The 19,480-nt window shown below is 40.4% G+C and overlaps 2 protein-coding genes across 2 annotated transcripts; one reads left to right on the top strand and one right to left on the bottom strand.

Annotated features, from left to right (window-relative positions):
* The first annotated feature begins 1,804 nt into the window (after positions 1-1,804).
* Positions 1,805-16,073, top strand: hps1 (HPS1 biogenesis of lysosomal organelles complex 3 subunit 1). Its single transcript, XM_031305089.2, has 18 exons — positions 1,805-2,136; positions 8,556-8,704; positions 8,809-8,943; positions 9,385-9,527; positions 9,613-9,721; positions 10,729-10,889; positions 11,011-11,113; positions 11,221-11,305; positions 11,570-11,628; positions 11,747-11,914; positions 12,099-12,278; positions 12,864-12,940; positions 13,037-13,174; positions 13,908-13,973; positions 14,145-14,289; positions 15,063-15,176; positions 15,296-15,378; positions 15,462-16,073. Exons 2-18 carry the CDS (start codon positions 8,588-8,590, stop codon positions 15,622-15,624), a joined length of 2,046 nt encoding a protein of 681 aa, XP_031160949.1. The 5' UTR covers positions 1,805-2,136; positions 8,556-8,587; the 3' UTR covers positions 15,625-16,073.
* st3gal7 (ST3 beta-galactoside alpha-2,3-sialyltransferase 7) lies at positions 15,935-18,892 on the bottom strand. The gene is made up of 8 exons (XM_031305103.2): positions 18,770-18,892; positions 18,448-18,613; positions 18,244-18,370; positions 17,822-18,159; positions 17,429-17,615; positions 17,150-17,290; positions 16,658-16,807; positions 15,935-16,558 (listed from the first exon to the last, which is right to left on the bottom strand). The coding sequence occupies exons 2-8, from the start codon at positions 18,594-18,596 to the stop codon at positions 16,454-16,456; spliced, it is 1,197 nt and encodes a 398-aa protein (XP_031160963.1). The 5' UTR covers positions 18,597-18,613; positions 18,770-18,892; the 3' UTR covers positions 15,935-16,453.
* Between the last annotated feature and the right edge of the window lie 588 nt (positions 18,893-19,480).

Raw genomic sequence — 19,480 nt, 5'->3', positions numbered from 1 at the left:
TTGGACCATTTTGACCCAAGCAAGGTTAATAAAACATAAATATTGATGTTACTTTGCTCCGCTCAAAAGCAAAGTATACAATCTGTGCTGAATATTGTGATACAACACAGATTTGTTGTAGCCATCAAAACATTCTCTGAGAAACAGCCTGGTGTTTGGTGAGTGTGTATTTGTGTACATGCAGAATATATGTAATGTATGTCTGCTACAAGTTGCTCCCTTAAAGGTCCAATATGTAATATATTTACTGTAATAAATCCAAAAATGACCCCAATGCATCATCAGATATTAAGGAAACATACTAAGTTCAAATACTATCTTTTCTGACAACAACGCTAATGCCAGTATTTTCTCCTTTTGAAATTTCCGTTCCGTGACGGAATTTCTGTTTGTGTTTTGGCCTGTGTGTTGTTATCAACTGCCCAGTTTGACAGCCAGGTCGGGTTGCCAGATATACCTGTGAAAACGTAAATCCAGCATGCTACAGCTGTAACGTTAGTACAGCCATGAAAGCAGCAAACAAATGAACCGGATCAACGGACACAGATTCTACCTGACCTAAAGAAAACGGCATGTTTCTAACAGTTGCGTGACCAGATACGTCACAAACCCCGGGTAAATATTGGCGATGTATTTGAAAGATGGAGACAGCTTCTAAGCCTAGGAAGTGTGTCTGTCCGTCGGGTGGAGAGGACAGCGATGTTGTTGTGTTTTTAGCATTCCTACCGTAATTCTAAGCCGAAAAAGCGTGCCTGTCAGTTGATACAGGTACAGTACAGAGCTCCGTGTGAGCGCGGGCTTTAATGACTGTCAATATAGCCAGCATCTAACGTTAGCTACTCCGCTGTGAAGTAATGTCTGGCTATGTGAGACAAGCGTCTAGCAACATTGTTGTGGATGCTGCAGTCTCAGCCTGGCAACCATCGTGAACTTTGAGTCTGGGGAGGAGAGGGCGGGGGAGACGACTCTCTCCAGTATTTTGAATTTGTACTGCAGTAACTCTTTTAAACACTAGCTGTCAGTATTACATATTGCACCTTTAATAATAATTTATTTGAAAAAGGGACAATGCACATTAATCAACATTCAAACAAATGTAAATGTTAGCTGAAAGGCTAGTTTTGAATCCTTTTGCCCGATGTTGTATAATAAAAAAATAATACAATGTACGATCGTTAAAAACATTTTACATTGTGGTAAAAAGCATATCATTAAACAATATGAGCGGACACAATCCAAATGATACAGGTACAGTAGGAGTACAGTCATGTTAAAGATAGATAATAGCATCAGTGTTGACATTGTTGGTTCTCAATAAGCCATTTCTTAACATTACACTTAAATGAATAATATGATGGGGACTCTAATTAATTGTGGTACTGAATTCCATTAATGTGATGCTTTTTTCTAAGTGGGATTGTACCCACGAGTTTATAGGGTATTAAGTTATTATCTCTATATAATAATAATAATAATAATAATAATATACTTTTTAATGTATTCAGGTCCATGTATGTTGTAGGAAAGATTTAAGCAATTAAATGTAATTATTTTATTTGATATTTCATTAAATACGATGTTTGTGTGAACAATATCCAGCCCACAGGCCTCTATTTGTATTGTTGTGATGTTCATATTGTTTCACTGTATCTATATTAATAAATGTAAATGTTTTTTTCAGTAGTGGTGTTTCCAGATTTTGCTGTATTTTGTGTTCCAACTAATTTATCAAAGGATTTCTTTTGCCAATCCCACCCATTAAACTGCATTCCACATACCAAACTCGACGCCACAGCCTCTCAGTCACGTGCCCCACTTCAGGCACCAGCACGTGATTGTTTCCTGCTTCGCTGATGACCAGGCTCCTCGAGGAGGGCAACTCATTGAGAAGAAGTTCCACGTTTACTACAAACTCAGAGAAGTCTTACAAGGGCAGCTCCTCGGTAGCTTGATATCTCTGTTTTCAGATCAGCGCAAACTTCCTGCTGGTGATGTCACATATGACTCAGCAGCGGTGTTGTAGAAGGAAGCAGGCTCAGGGCTGAGACAGCAGCCGCGAGCTGAGGAGAGCGGAAGTTTTGGACAACAGAGACACTGGACTGAGATGCTGGGATCATCCGTCGCAGGAAACACAGAGTGAGTTGTGACATGAACTATAACAACAACAACAACAACAACAATAATAATAATAATAATAACTATAATGTGCATTTGTTCTCTACATGGACAGTCCGCGTGCATCAATGAAGTTAAGAGTTTCGTAAGGGGAAGTAACTTCAGGCTGTAGGTAACACACAGGATGTAATTTACGGACCGCGAGCTTCAGATGATAAACAATGAATATTCCATTGTTGAGCTTCAGCTGAAATGAACTCTGTGACCTACATACAGACTCATATAGTCAGTGATAGTCATTGTCAGACCTATCTGTCTCCACAATTAAGTCAGTGGTGCAGGGATTATTCAAATTCTTTACTTGTTCTTTATTCTTTACCTAAAGTAAAAGTAGGCTATAGGCTACCACACTGTTAAAGTACTCTGTTACTTGCATCGAAAGTGTCACTTAAAGGGGTGGTTCAGAATTTTGGACATAGGACCTCATTTCCAAATTAGCCAGTCTTTTCATCCAGTCCTTCCAGTTCCAGAGTTTGCTGGTGCTAGGCTAGCGCAAATCAACAGTAACTGCTAGCCTGCCATTAACAGCAGTCTTACACACTCCACAGTACACCCGAGGCAAATAAATTATAACGCCAGACTATCGATGTAAATGTCTGTTGATAGAATAATGTTAGAATTAGGGCTGAACGATTTTTGAAAATAATCTAATTGCGATTTTTTTTCCCAAATATTGCGATTGCGATTCGATTATTTTTTTAAGCTCTTTGTCTTCTGTATTATTCAACAAAGAATAATAATTTATAGTATGAACACACAATTACACACTAGACAGTTAAATAAGTAAAAATATAGTATATATATATATATATATATATATATATATATATATATATATATATATATATATATACACAGACACACACACACACACACACACACACACACACAACAGTGTATTTTTTTACAGTGCACAGAGAGGAGCTGCCTCCAGCCCCTCCCCCTCGTGAAGTTGCGTGCTCCCGTGTGCACTTGTTCAGAGAGGCTATCGTTACGTTAGCTAGTTGCTGGTGTTCTTGCCATGGGATTAACTGTACTAATAAAACTGTTGAAACCCCACGGCCACGCTGCTGTGAAAGCTCCCCGAACGTCATTTATCAGTCTGATTGTTACCCCTCTCAGTGGCAGTTCCTCCGCTCCATATCTTTATAACGGAGCTAACCGGAGCTAACCGCTAATCAGAGCTAATCGTTGCCAACCGAGCCTTGAGTTCTGTGTGCCTGTATCCATTAACTGCATGTATAGACTCAAGCCCGAATAAAACCCTTAATTTTATTAAAATGGCTGTAAAAGTTTTAAACTACAACTCAGAGTTGTTTGAATGACAGAAATCAGCTCAAGGTACGGCGTAGCGTTAGCGTGCTAGTTGATGCTTTCTCTGCGGAGTGCAGACTGATTTGCTCTCGCGAGTCGTGTGACCAAATCGCAGCCTTTGCGATTAGGAAATCGCGTTTTAACATATCGCGATATTATCGCAAATGCAATTAATCGTTCAGCCCTAGTTAGAATTAAAACTACCCTTGCAACGCATTGCAATAGTTATACTTTGTTCCCTGTAGTTGGTAGCATAGGTTACAGCAGCAGCGGAGTGATATTACCTAGGCTACCGAGAAAGCCAATTTACGTTCAATCATACATACATTACATTATACAATCACACAAGTTTATTTACCTGCCGCTGTGAGCTCCAACTAATAGGGCTTGGGCGTTGTGACGTCATTACTTGGCGTGGCCACCATGTTGATTGCCTCCTTTACCGCTACTCGGACTACTGCGCACTGTTTATAGACGTAACGTCCCTCGACTGCAGTCGCGTGTCTTAAGTGAACATTGAACATTGAAAATAAGGGAAATTTCCTGGGTTACTCACCCAAAATACGGGAAAATTTCAACATTCATCTTTCTGTTGCTATCCCTCTGCTGACAGCAAAATTTCGTACTACAAAACTGCTGCATTAACTAAGCGAGTTGTGTGAAGCTAGATCTAACGTGACTTTGCTTACAGATTGGCGTGAAATCGTGCTCTCACAACAACCACGCTGTTATCTTAAAAAGGCCAACATCACGCTACGTAAGCAAAACGATGCTTTGAAAACATCTGTTTCGCTGGAAGGGCAAGGGGTAGCAACAGGACAACAGTACAGAGACTGACAGGTCCGATGGAAGGGCTAACGTTAATGTTATGAGTATTCAAATACGGGATATTTTACAGGAAAATACTAAAGCGGGAAAAGAGCTCAAATACGTGAGAAACCCCGAAAAAACTGGAGGGTTGACAGCTACTAACTACACTTTTGAAACACAAACACATAGTTAAAAGTATTACATGTGTGAATGGTTGTTAGTACTAACGGTTACTAAACTAGCAGCTAGGTGGAGCGCAGCCGATTTTGTCCACATACCGGTCCCTGGCTTCCCCATTTAAAGTATCCCGGTAAATTCCAAACTGGATTTTAACATCTTTTTTTTTCTTTTCTTTCTGCTTCTTCTCCTCGTTCGAATTGCTGTACGTTTACATTCGTGAGGCCATCAACATGGCCGCCACGTCCCAGAATGCAACGCGGCGCCCAAGCCCTATTCCACTCTGCAAGGCTATAACTCACATAACGTTACCGGTACATGAATATAGCAATTACCTAAAGTTAGCGGCTAGCCCAGCCAGGTATCTACCAAGAGTGTAGCTATACCGTTAGCTAACGTTGTCATTCTCCACAATGCATTGAACATTAACATTCCACTAACGTCGGCAGTCTCAATCTATCAGTAACAGCTAGGCTAACGTTATGAAATGGGCTAGCTTTATTAGCTAGAGGAGCCTACCGAAAGTTATTACCTGTTCATCAGTAGCTGTTGGTGCATCTAGAAAGACGGATGGAACCACATTCGTTGTCAGTGACTTGTGGTCCTTTAGATTGCGGGGTTTTTCAAAGTCGTCTGGTCTAAAATGATCACTACACATTTGCCAGTTGAGTAGAGTCTCCGCCGGTATCTTGATGTCCAAGCCAGCAGCTACTAGGTTTCCCGACTGGAGTGCGCTTCTGTTTACTTTATGGCACAGTACTACTAACCGGAGCTAAGTAAAATTCCACCGCTGCTGAGAAACTAGTCCCTCAAAATGTAATGCGATCATTGAGATGCAAGGGTAGTTTTATTTCTAACATTATTTTATCAACAGACATTTACATCGATAGTCTGGCGTTATAATTTATTTGTCTCGGGTGTACTGTGGAGTGTGTAAGACTGCTTTTAATGGGAGGCTAGCAGATACTGTTGACTTGTGCTAGCCTAGCACCAGCGAACTCTGCAACTGGAAGGACTGGATGAAAAGTGTTAAACGGTCTCCACTAATAAATAACACGCAAACTTGGAAATGAGGTCCTATGTCCAAAATTCTGAACCACCCCTTTAAGTAAAAGTATGTTAGTCTAATCAAGAAAAGCAATGCAGAAAAATGTCCCCTGTGACTGTATACTAATATACTGTATATATCTTTAATCATCATGCATTAATGTAAAAACAGGATACAGTTGGATGAGGAGGAGCTCATTTTGAACTATTGTATCAGACTGCTGCTAATGATTATTTACATTGTGGGTTCATTTGCTGATTATTTTCTCCATTAAAGCTATAGTGCGTAGTTTCTGTTGCCCCCATGAGGAATTCTAAGTAATGACAACAAAACTGTGGGCGCATCCACATGATACAAGCCTTACGTGACCGCGCACCGCCCCCACGCCCCCTTCACACAGTTGCTTGTAACCAAGGAGGACACAGAGGATTAAAAAAAAACATGATGGACTCTTCAGAAGAAGTAATTACAGTCCCTCCAGAAAAACGTGATTATGCGATCGCATAATTCAATGCATAATCAGCCAAAGTCCACATATTTATGTAGGGGCCGCATTTTTTCAAATACGCCGCACTTTCGCTGCATAAATTGCTGATTTCCGAGCAAAATATGCGGGGCTTGCATGATTTCATAATCCCCGCATTTTCATTGCAAAAAAGTCACATATATCTTAGCAGAAAGTTGAAAAATGTTGCGTTTACTGTAGTTTTAATGTAGCTTTAAACAATGGTTGTTTGGTTTGTAAAAATTCTAAAAAAAGGACTATCACAAGTTCTCAGAGCCCAAGGTGACACCTTCACAATGCTTGTTCTGTCCAACTAGTTGTTAAAAATTCTAAATGATTAAAAATAATTAAAAGGAAAAGCAGAAAATCCTCACATTTGTGAATATAGAACCATGATTTGTTTGTTTTTTCATGAAAAATGACTTAAAGTGCTCATATTATGCTCATTTTCAGGTTCATAATTGTATTTAGAGGTTGTACCAGAATAGGTTTATGTGGTTTAATTTTCAAAAAACACCATCTTTTTGTTGTACTGCACATTGCTGCAGCTCCTCTTTTCACCCTGTGTGTTGAGCTCTCTGTTTTAGCTACAGAGTGAGGCATCACACTTCTGTTCCATCTTTGTTGGGAGTCGCAGATGCGCAGTAGCTAGGTAAGCACTGCTAGCTAATCAGAAGCAGAGTATGAGGGCGTGCCATGCTAGCAGTTAGGCGAGCATTATAACGTGTGTTACAAAGTGACGCACGTTCGTCACGGAAGTAAATGCTGGACTACAATAGAGCTGTTTGGAGCAGTTTGTGAACAGTGTTTTCTGTTGGAGATGGTAGCCTAAGTTCCTTTGGGGTGGACTTTGGGCTTTTTCACTTTGTAAACCTATAACGTGCACACACAAAAAAAAAAAAAAAAAATATATATATATATATATATATATATATATATATATATATATATAACGCAATAAAGGAAAGGGCCAAAAAACATAATATGAGCACTTCATCAAAATAGTTTGCAATTATTGTTCTGTAATTCAACTAATCCCCTTAGCTAAACGTGTATACTGTTCGGTAGTTTGATTTATAAGAAGAACCTATTTCATAAGTTCTTCATATGTTTTGTATGCACAAATCTCAAGTGACATACAAGTACCTCAAAATTGTACCTAAGTACAGTACTTGAGTAAACGTAGCCTACTTGGGATACATTCCACCACTGCATAAAGTTAGGCCTACATATGTGATTGTGGGAAAATCTTCATGTCATGTCAGACTGCACATGTATAATCAATATGGTACATACAGCAGATATCAGGTAATCAATACTGGGTTCAATTTAAAAAAACAATTCACAGCATGCCCACTCACATCACATTAACATGATCAAATGCATTTTTAAAGGATCGTCAGGCTGTGTGCACAACTTTGATGGTTAGCAATATTAAGGAAGTGTTGCAATCTCAATATTTCCTAATGATCATTATTTAATTTGCAAATGGATCTTTCTGTGATGTAAGTGAAGTTCAATACCTTACAAAGAGTTATTAAAAAGAAGTGCAACATACGCTGTACTGTATTTAAAGGATTGTAGATTTAGTATAAGGGCAGTTAGCCTTTGAGGTTGTTTTTTTTGTATTTTGAGTAAGCTGATTTCAGAGGGCAACAAGTTTACAAAGCTCAGCCACCCATTCATCATCAAATCAAGGCTAATCTCATTAGATATCCAAAGATGACCCAGTACCAAACAACACGTATAAATCATTTAAAGCCCTTTTCTTGAGAAAAATGAGAATATATCTCTTGAGGTGCAATTGAAAATCAGCGTCAGTGAATGGGAGTACAGTGGACTCTTATATCTGCTTTGAATGACAGCGTCCTGTTATCCCTTGCAGGCACTTTTACTTTTTTCATCTATGCTCTCACCAGAGGTTGTCATTGATAAGATATCAGCTCTTGTATACTGTTTATTCTAGGTCAAACGGCAATGAAGTGTGGGGAAAAAGTTTCCCCCTTGCTTTCAGTTCCACCAGTAGCTAATATATTCATAACTAGGCCTGTGTGAAAATAATGTTCCAGACTGTATTTTATATCTTTTGCTTCAATACATTTGACATTTTCATTGTAGCATGCATATGGAGTGGTTAGAGTAAATAGGACACCACAGCGAAGTAGGAGTGGGGGAAAGAATCGATACAGCATAGTATCGCGATATTTTCCGTGGCAATACTGTATCCATACACAGACGCCAAGTATCGATCTATTATTATATATGTGTTGATCACGGTTTGTCTGCTTGACAATCCCATTTTGCAGCAATAAAATTGAAGTGAGATGAACAAACTGAGATTTATCTTTTTAGATAAAACAGAGGTTGACAAAGTTTTCTTTTGGGGACATGAATTGAAATTTGAAATAAATTGCATCATATCGCAGAATATTGCAATATGTTTAAAATCGCAATAATATCGTATCATGACATAAGTATCATGATGATATCGTATCGTGAGGCCTCTGGTGATTCCCACCCCTACAGCGTAGAAGGACAGGAGTGGTTCTGTGGTCCAGATGAAGTGTTTGCTGATAGCCAGTGAGAGCGCTGAGGTCCTCTTCCAGTGGACTGACCCAGAATTTCAGCAGAATGTCCAGGAGCAGTATGGGGCGTCCCAAGAGGAGGGCCACGGGGTAAGGAGGAAGATGATCAACAAATACTGTGCGTACACTTTAACTGGCTTCCTGTAGCTGTTAAAATAACTTTTATTTTTTCCTTTCTCTGTTGTGATGGTCAGCTTCCAGCCTTCGAGGACAGCATCAGCACTCTGTTTGCTCCCATCATTATCTCCTGCAGCACCATGGTGGACAGGCTGTGTGACAGCTACACCTCCTTCACCACAGAAAACAACCATATCTACGTCCTACACCAGGTAGCGCCTGCCTTCCAAAATAAAAGCCTGTTTTACACCCTGCACCAATCTCCACATTAGTTTATCCACCCATGTCCATTAAAAATAAAAAGGATGTGATTTTGTTCTTATACAGTGCCTATTTTGATGTTATTTTGAAATCCCTTCATGTGTAAAGCAGATTCCTGCATTCTTGAACTTTGCCAACAGTAACAGCACTGTGCCTCTCTTACAGCCAAGAGTCATGTGAGTCTTGTTAAGGAATCAAACCGGCTTTGTCCTCCTGCAGCACATGATATACGTGACATGTTTCAGGTCCATTCGGTGTCAGCAGCCTTTTAGGTCTTTCTTCTGCAAATATTTATTCCAGAGAGAACGGTTTAATACAACCATCTTTAGTTAATTTTACTTTTTATTCACGGGGCTGTGCAAGCTAATTAGGTCATTTTGTATCCTCCTCAGTTCGATGAGTGTCTCTACATTGCTGTGAATGGAGACGGGGAGGAGGGAGAGGGTGATCTGAGGAGGAAGATCTATGTGATGAAAAAGATGATTGAGGTCATGTTTGGTATGGTCACCCTCAGCAGTAACCTCCTCAGGAGAGAGTAAGACATTTTGTTGTGTTTCCTCTTGATACTGGACAGATTTAACACAGCATCTAGTTGATATATGAGCTGTGTTTGTCACCAGACTGCGTCCTCAGGACACGGAGCAAAGGGCGAGGCTGTGGAAGCATCTCCAGAGCCTGCTCGAGACCTACAGCCAGCTCCGAGAGAATGACCAGAGCTTCTTAGTGGAGGTGCAGTGCATTGCTACTTTTATGCAATCCGTTTAAAATATAGATTTATTCTGCAAATGTTTCCCTCACCAGATTGTTGATATATGGGGACAAGCCACAGCTTTACAGCAAAGTGTAGATTTCTGCTACCTTGATACAGATTCAAGCTCATATCTTTGTCCCCTCAGGATTCCTGTATGCAATAAAGCAAAGCCAGAGACACTATTGAGCTGTCAGTGTTATGATAATGCACATATTATTATGTGTTATGATATGTCTGTGGTATATTTAGTTATTATTCATGTTTGCCGTGTAAGTGTCTTTTCCTTTCTTGCTCAACAATATATTTGTGTCTTTGTCTCCATCAACCTCACAGTTTTGGGGTATTGTTAAACAGCTATTTTAATTATCTTTTTTTGTTTTGTTTTTTGAGTAACCTTATTTATTAGTGAAGCCCTGACTATTTTTGGTGCATTGCTCCATCAGATTTACTAGGATGTAAAAACTTGAACCACTAGATGGCAGAAACAGCTAGAAAGTCCCTTTTTAATTGGGTGTTAATATTATTGTGTCTGCTCCCTATACATTGTTTTCACCACAAAATATTAGATACTGGGTAGGAATGACAAACTCATGGTTCACGCCATGTCTGTACAGTTGTCTACTTAGCTGTACAGTGAGCCAGTTACAACTTAAGGTTGTTATCCCAAAAAATTAGACATGGTCGTATTTTTTATTTGATTTTTCTTTTATTCTAATCAGAAAACAACGGCAGTGACAAGATGAATTTAGGTTGAATTCCCCTTTTAAGGCTTTCATTTCAGAAGTACTGTGTCTAGTCTAAGTAATCTTTAGGTTAGATTATTGAATTATACCCCTAAAAAAAGGAACTTGACAAGCCAGCTATCCTTCAGTCCTTTTTCTCATTAGATACACATGTCATTAACATGTTTAAGGGCAAATATGTCTCCTTTCAGTGCTTCAGCTAGGATGGAAGCAATGGTTAACATTGTTATTATCTCTGTCAGGCAGTGGAGAGGCTGATCCACCCCACGCTGTGTGAGCAGTGCATCGAGTTCCTAGAGCGCCGTTTAGTTCAGCAGCTCAATGGCAGTGTAGAGAGAGCAGGAGAGGAGGTGCTGCATGCCTTCATCCTGATTCACACCAAACTGCTTGCCTTCTACTCCAGGTACAGATGTGTCCATAAACCTTTCACATCTACTTGTACTATTTCTTATTTATAGCTTCTAAGTCAGTGAAGAGGCTTGAAGATTTCATTATACAGTATGTCGTCTCTTTGCTCCTTCTAGCCGCAATGCAAGCTCGCTCTCCACCTCAGACCTCCTGACTCTCATCATCATGGCACAGAATATGTATCCTAGCAACATAGACCTGGATGATCCACATCCTGAGGTATAAAATGTTGACAGCCGCTCACACAGCACCACCACAAGATGTTGCTCACCTTGTTTCTGATTGCTTATTGTCTGTTTTTGTGCATGTTGCGTGTTTGTCTGAAGGATGTTGAGAGTACATCCGGTTCTGGTCCTGACAGTTTTTACACGCCACAGCCCTCCCCTACAGACAGGGACTCAAGCAGTTCAGGTGGGTTGTGCAGTAGAGTCTGTTGTTTCCCCAAATACATTATAACAACATACATTACATTACATGTCATTTAGCTGATGCTTTTATCCAAAGCGACTTAGATGACTTATATGTCAGAGGTTGCACGCCTCAGCAACTAGGGGTTAAGTGTCTTGCTCAGGGACACATTGCAGTGGGAATCGAACCTGGGTCTCCCACACCAAAGGCATGTGTCATATCCACTGTGCCATCCCCACCAACATCTTCATTTGTGTGTGTCAGCAGCAGACAAGCCAGTGAGAGGAAGTACTCCTGTGTTTGAGTTTGTGGATCCAGATGTCCAGGTGAGAGCATATCTCAGTGTGTATTCCTAATTCTGATTTCTAATTTTCAATGCAAAATAAACCGATTTCTTTGGTTTGAACGAGACCTCAAAACAGGATATTATAATAATGTCTTCAGATGGCAGAGGACAGCTTGCAGGCTCTGGAAGTTCCCCCACCTGCCCCTTCAACCCCTCGCAGAGTCTTCTTAGAGGTCTCACTCAAAGATGGGCTGTATCCCATGATGCCTCACTCCATGTACTGTCTGCCACTGTGGCCGGGCATTAGCCTTGTGATGCTAACTAAGGTTTGTAGACACCAACACAGTCAGTCTTTACATGTTGTAGTTTTGTGACCAGTAGGGGGCACACTGGTGACACACTTATCTGGACTTATTATTACTAACTACAGTTTTATGCAGTGTTCACAGTATCTAGAACATCTTTGCTCCAATGTTGAACCACTTAAGCATCTATTTTTGTCTCTGTCAGATTCCCACCAGTGCAGTGGCCATGTCAGTGTATATGTTTTTGGAAGCCTTTGCCAAGCTGGAAAAGCGTTTAAGTGAAGGCCAAGAAGGTTCTGCTGCTTCTAGAGGCCAGCCAACTATACATGACGTACGGAGCAAACTAGATAAATTCATTAAAGCCCTGGGGCCTAGTGAGATACAGGTAAATGTTTTTATGTGTGTTTAATACCAACATTTTGTGTATCCAACAACTGTCTGCTTTTAAATTAAGATGTAAAATAACATCCTAAAATCATTTCAAGTGGAAATCCTTTGTAGCACACAACAACTAGGAATAATTTACTTTAAATTCTAGTTAAAAAAATCTATCCCAGCCTGTAATAAAACTGAACTGTCAGTCTTTGTTTTTACAGTATCATTCACAAACAATGAAACCGTTTTTATAGTATAATACTAACAAATTTAGTTCCTGTATGTGCTGTAAAAAACTACACTTAACATTGTCCAAACTGTGCCTCTTTTCTCTTGGCACATACTGAGTACCTTCCTAAATTATAAAACAAAATTATCTTTTGTTGGAAGATTTGTTTTGTTACCAATATCTAAATTTGAATGAATCAACTGAAGATCCAGTAAAAACACCAAATAGAAAAAAATTACCTTTTGCTAAAATGGTCAGTTCCTTGCATATAATAAAAAGAAGTGTGATTTAATCATATGAACAATATTTTCAGTTTTTGCACCTGGACAAAAACAATCTGCTTTTGTTCTCTTTTTATCTATCCAGTCTGCACAGTTACAAAACGTCTGGACAGAATTCAAGAACAGAGCCTTTTCCAGAGGAGGGCCTGGGTTCAACAGAGAGTAAGCTGCTGCAGCCCTCTGCTGGCCAAAATGCGTCATAGCAAATCTATTGGACGATTCTTTGAATAATTACATTGATGTTTTTTTTTTTTTTAGTCTTATCCCATGGTGTAAGAATATGAAGACCCAGCTGTGTGGAATATACCGACAATGTTTTCTCATTGAATCTGGAAAAGCCGACATTCCTCAACGTCTCTCTCCCAGTCTGCAGGAACGAGCCCAGACCATGATGCAGTATGTATCAGTCAGCCGAACATCTCTTTGCACTATTATTATTGTTTGATCTTCAAATCTTGAATCTGAATCAGTTTTTAATTTAAAGTGCTCATATTATATTCATTTTCAGGTTCATAATTGTATTTAGAGGTTGTACCAGAATAGGTTTACATGGTTTAATTTTCAAAAAACACTATATTTTTGTTGTGCTGCACATTGCTGCAGCTCCTCTTTTCACCCTGTGTGTTGAGCTCTCTGTTTTAGCTACAGAGTGAGACATCACATTTCTGTTCCATCTTTGTTGGGAGTTGCATATGCGCAGTAGCTAGGTAAGCACTGCTAGCTTGTCAGTTGCAGAGTATGAGGTCGTGCCATGCTAGTAGCTAGGCGAGCATTATAACGTGTTACAAAGTGACACACGTTCGTCACGGAAGTAAACGTGCAATCCGTTTAAAATATAAAAATACAGCTGTTTGGAGCTGTTTGTGAACAGTGTTTTCTCTGGAAGATGGTAAGTCCCTTTGGGGTGGACTTTGGGCTTTTTTACTTTGTAAACCTATAACATGCACAAAAAGATATATAACACAATAAAGGAAAGGGAAAAAGCCAAAAAGCATAATATGAACACTTTAAGTTTTTGGAACACACATGACCGCATCCTACACTGTTCATGTCAATCTTCTTTCTCTCCCTCTAATTCTTTGTCACTGTCTTTCTGTTGTACTCTTTTTACCCTCTCTGTCTCTCCCAGAGAGAAACTGATGGACTGGAAGGACTTCCTGTTGGTGAAGAGCAAGAGGAATATCACCATGGTGTCATATCCTGTCAGCAAAATAATCCTGCTCCCTGTGGTGCCATGCTGTGTGTGAATTTGTAATGTTTCTGGAAGTGCATGCATATTTTAACAACATGTACACACTTGCAAAACTCTTTGAAATATAACTCACTGTTGTCCTAAGTGTATTGATCTTGACCCAGTTAATCTCACTTACCTGGAGGATTTCCCAGGCCTCATCCATTTTATCTGCGTGGATCGATCCACTGGCCAAATGATTGCGCCGTCGCTCAACATCACTGAACGCAACACGTCTGAGCTGGGGAAGGGACCAGTGGCTCAGTTCATCAAAAGCAAGGTCAAGCATACTACAAGTGCACGTCTTAAAACTAATTAGTGTGGCATTAAATTGTTGATTGATAGATGAAGAGCACACCAGAAACTGTTCATCTTATCAAGTCATTTAAGTGTCATTTTAGTCTATTGCTGCTTTCAGTGCAAAGAACCAGTAATATTTAATTATTGAATCAAAGCTATAGTGCATAGTTTCTGTAAGTCTGCTGTAAGTAATGACAACAAAACTGAGGGCACGTCCACATGATACAAGCCTTATGTGATCGCACACCGCCCCCACACCCCCTTCACACAATTTCTAGTAACCAAGGAGGACACGGAGGATTAAAAAAACATGATGGACTCTTCAGAAGACGTAATTATCTTCACTTGAGTTTCTGCGCGGGAAAGTCACCGGACGAACACAGTCCACTGAACATAGCCATACTGAGAAATACAGAGAGTTGTGTGGCGCTGATAGTCTTAATTAGCTTTATAGCAACACATTTGGCAATGGCTTGAATGTAACGGACGTTCATAAATATCAAAAAGATATGCACTAAAGCTTTAAATAATTGCATACTCCAGATGTGATTGGTTAGGTTACAACATAATGCCTTATTTTTTTATGTCTTAAAATATATCACAGAAAATGTATGGAATATAATCAAATATAAGACTAAATGTGTTGTATAATTTTCCAATGTTTTGAAGTATTCCTTAGGATGCTCACTACATTGATAGTTATGCTCATCTTTGACTTAAATTAATTTTTCTCTTTACTCATCCATCCTGAAGGTGTGGAGCCTGGTCAGCACAACACGGCGCTATCTCCAGAAGGGTTACTCCACTGTCACATTGCGCGACGGAGACTTCTACTTCTGCTACTTCCTCTGGTTTGAAAATGAAACAGTAAGTTGGCATATCATATTTTAGTATCCAGTAATAACACGAAAATCAATTTATCACCCTGGAATACTGTAAAAGTAAAATAAAACAGCATCATATAAATTGTATATCTGATCAATCAGGGCTACAAGTTAGAGGCAGGGGACATACCCATCCTACCTGATGACTCTGCCCCCATTGGGATGCTTGCCTGGGACTACTACAGGTAAACAACAGCGCATGACGGAAAGAGATTTGATTATTCCAAAAGGGAGTGCTGTTGAGTATAAAGAGTAATGTGTCCTGCAGGAAGCTGCTGCGGTACTACAGCAAGAATCACCAGGGTGAAGTGGTGAAGTGTTACGAGCTGCTTACAGTTCACCTGGGGGTCATCCCCACTGAGATCATCCTCCAGCACTGCAGACAGCTGGCAAGCAAACTGTGGGAGCCGTCGCGCAACCCACTGCTGTAGACACACCCACACACTTGAACTGAGTCACAGTAGCCAAGGTACTTGTTTGTTCTATTGCCAAGAACTGAAAAAAAAAAAAAACTATATATGTAGATGTATTCTGTGACCAGTGCCTGCGTTTCATGTTTCCATCATTTTCATTGTGTATTATGTTTATGATTGGCACAATTGTGCACTAATGCACTTATGTGTCTTGTATGAAGCATATTGACAATATCACTGATATATTTTTTAATACTCATTTATGATCTGTTTCCTATTTATTAGTAATACTGCATTGTTTTCACTTTGTAATATTTGCAGCTGATAATTTTTTATGAATGCAGATACTGCCCATTGTTGCCTTTACTACTGCTAGTGTCATAACTTGTATGAATGAAACATGCAATTACTGTGTCTCCCTTTTAATATACATTATATTTTGGAGACAATAAATATCAGTAGTCTCACTTTCACTTGTTTATTGAGTCATTGTAAGCAGAATTGAAATGGCATTATTTGAACCATTGACCATTACATTCATTTTACAAAACCCAGTCATTAGCTGAGTGTGTTCCCATGTAGGATGGCACAAGTATTCATTCATATGATATATAATAGCTGGTGATGTAATAAGTTCATTGAATTTAAACAACTTCTGCTAAGGTTAGTCTCACCAATCATGAGCTTGTCTAACCTTTAATTTGCTCACTCGTCAGTCAACCCTGGGGATTGTGAGCATTTTAAAAGTCAGTCTTGGCTGTGTAGGATTCTTCCAGCAGGGCACGGTGACAGAGGACTCCACACAGGTTGACAGTAAATAGGAGTGCATGTAGAGTTCAGTACATTATCAGCCTCTGCACTGCTGACTCAGAGCTCCTGTGAGGTCAGTCACAGCTCCTGCAGCCACCAGGTCCCTCAGGAAGAGTTTCTCAGCACTTACATCATGCACCACCTGGATGATGATAGTAAAGATGAGCCATACATATTAAATCAAAAAATGAGGCTTGTCAGCCTTAAAAATGCGTATCACTGTTTGGTAATCTAAACTTACTTGAGCCTTCATTGCATCCATGCGTATGGTCTCATAGTAGTGAAGTCTGACACCTGGGTGCTGCATGTCGTACCCAAACCCTGCCAGGCTCACATGGTCACACAGCTGCAAAGCCATCACCACTGCACTTGCACCTAGTGTTGGCACCATCTACTTGAGGAGAGAAAATGCTCTTTGATCTATTTTTTCAACCAGTATGAGCACCAACTACTCAGCATTATTTTGCTCTATAAGAAGTACCCATTATAAAGGGCAGTGGGTAATAGAATGAGCCTGTTAGCCTCTTGAACTGAAGGTTGTGTTTGCTCATTTTTTACTCCCTTAATTCCTAGGCTCATAGCAAAGTCAATACACTTCTGAGCCAGGCATATCCGTATGCTATTCAGGACAGGTTAGACCACCCAGTTGTGCGATTGTTCTTGAATTCCTGTTTGCATGCAGTCTTGTATGAAAGCATACAACAATGCAGGAGCAAAGCATGTTAGAACTCACGTTTCCCTGTTTCAGAGCATATTTCTGTAGAACTTGTCCTGTCCTGTGAATAATCTCTGGATGGAGGATCCTGAAGCTCTCTGGTGTCAGGGGAATATAATCCACCACCTCCCTCCAGAACCACATTTTGGACCAGAAGCTCTATTAAAAAAAAAAAAACACACAGAATATGTTGAGCATGTGAGGCATGATGGTGTGATATCGGTGTTGCTGCATGACTTGCTGCGACACTCATGGCTTATGTTTCTGTGTGCAATGGTTCCTGTGATGTAAGCTTACCAGAGGCTGTTTGGTGATGACAGAAGTGAGCCAGTCCAGGTCCAGGCTCTTAAAGACCACCAAAGCAACCATGGTGGTCTTTTTATATTCGTTTGCGGTGTGAGGTGCTGCCTCTGGATAAATCAGGCGGATGGTTGTGCGGGAACCAGCATCTTTTTCAAAGCCAGGCACTGGAGCATTATTTAGCCTGGTAACACAGGTGAAAATGTATGTATGAAATATATTGTGTTTTGCTGATAGTGTTTTTTTTCTTCAAGCCTTATTCCTTAACCTCATTCAAATTGTAGCTGCTGTGGAAAAAGTCCATCAGCATGGGTTAAAAATAGCCACTACAGTCTATCACACTAGAAAGATATCCTTCCACTTGTGTCAGTCTGACAATGGTGCACATACCTGATAATGATGTCATACTGATCTATATCTGATCCGAGATGGCTCCCATGAAGAACCCCTCCATTGCCCACCACCACACATCGCCTGCAGCTGCCTTCACTCCTCAGTGATGGAGGCAAGCCAGACTGAGGCAGAGATGCAAGAGCCAGGGCCAGATGCTCTTCGCTGCCCTGGAGCCCCAGAGGAGGGGACAGATCCCAGGACACAAGCCTGTCCTTCTGCACAAACACAGGTATGTCTAGGAGGCCTGCTGAACAAGAAAGGGGCTTGAGGTGGTCCAGACACCAGCGAGGCTGACAGGGGCCTGACAGCAGGGAGGCTGACCGATTTAGTAAGACCTGAAGAAAGGGGCAAACATATAGAGAGGTTTGGTAAGAGTGAATCAAATTATCCAAAATGATCACTAAGATGTGTGTCCGTACCAGATCTTTGGGAAGTTGGTTGTCATCACTGAGAGTTGCCACTTTATCCAAGGAGAGATATGCAGGAATCAGAATAGCCGAGTAGCATCCGATCAGCAGCACCAGACTGAAGGCAAGGTTCTCACTCCTAAACAGCAGAGAAAAAAAGACAATACCATTAAATAACAGGTCCAATAAATAAATACAGTACCTGCAGAAATGTACCTGGTGAGGAAAAAATCCCTCAAGTCAGTCTTTGTGATCACTCGCTGTCTGTGAAGGACAGGCGTTGGTGTTGCAGCGTCCACAGCCTCAGGCAGCAGTGGAGAACCATCGTCTGGGTCCTCAACACTCAAGTGAGTCAGCGTCACCATGGCACCTGTACTTCCACCTGAAACACATTTTTAAACCCACAGTAGTGATTATAAACTCAATCATTTTATAAGAAAAATTAACTAACTAACATTAACTAACATTGCTTCTCTCTATAGTAAAGACAAACTTTATTAAATCATCAAGAGGAACATCAATGAGCAATATAACTCACAGCCAAATTGTTGAGTTGATGATGATGGTTAGCTGTCAGCTCGTCTGTGCTCCATGCTTGCGGGGAAAACAGTGTCCTATGCAGCTAAAATGGCTGCTGCTGCCTACTCCACTGAACTCTGCCACTTCCCTCAAAAACACCGGTTAACCATTAACTTGTCACTCAGCACACATTGGCAGGTTGTGAATGAGCAAAAAAATTCTAAAGCTGGGGCTGGACAGTGATTGATTGTTGGTGTGCTATCAAACTGGTATTTACAAGGTATCACTTGGCAGTAATGGAACCTTTATAAATAAAATAATCCCCCAAAACTGTGTGTTTATGAGGGCTGTAGTCCTGTGAAGAGAGGTATGCAGTGTTGCAGCAACAGGAGTGAGTAAAACCAGGAGCTTGTGGAATTAATGTACCCTAATCTTTAACTCGGGCCTGACATGCCTGAAGGGTTGGATGTACTGGATGTACTACTGTAAAAGTGTTTTCTGCAGCCTGCTAACCCTAACCTGCAGTTTGCTTTCAGTTAGTTAAATACAAACTCCTGTACACAAACACAAACTCAACATATACACAGTCCCTCCTGCTGTCTGCCTTCCTCTCCCTGAGCGTGTGTGTGTGTGTGTGTGTTTGTGGGACCAAAATGCTGGACCTCACAACTTTAAAGGGCTGTTTGAGGGTTAAGACTTGGTTTTAGGATTAGGTTTAGAATTAGGTTAT

The sequence above is a fragment of the Sander lucioperca genome, chromosome 15, assembly GCF_008315115.2.
Source record: "Sander lucioperca isolate FBNREF2018 chromosome 15, SLUC_FBN_1.2, whole genome shotgun sequence".
NCBI lineage: Eukaryota > Metazoa > Chordata > Actinopteri > Perciformes > Percidae > Sander > Sander lucioperca.
Note: the sequence above shows the minus strand (reverse complement) of the source record. Positions and strands in the feature narration are given on the sequence as shown.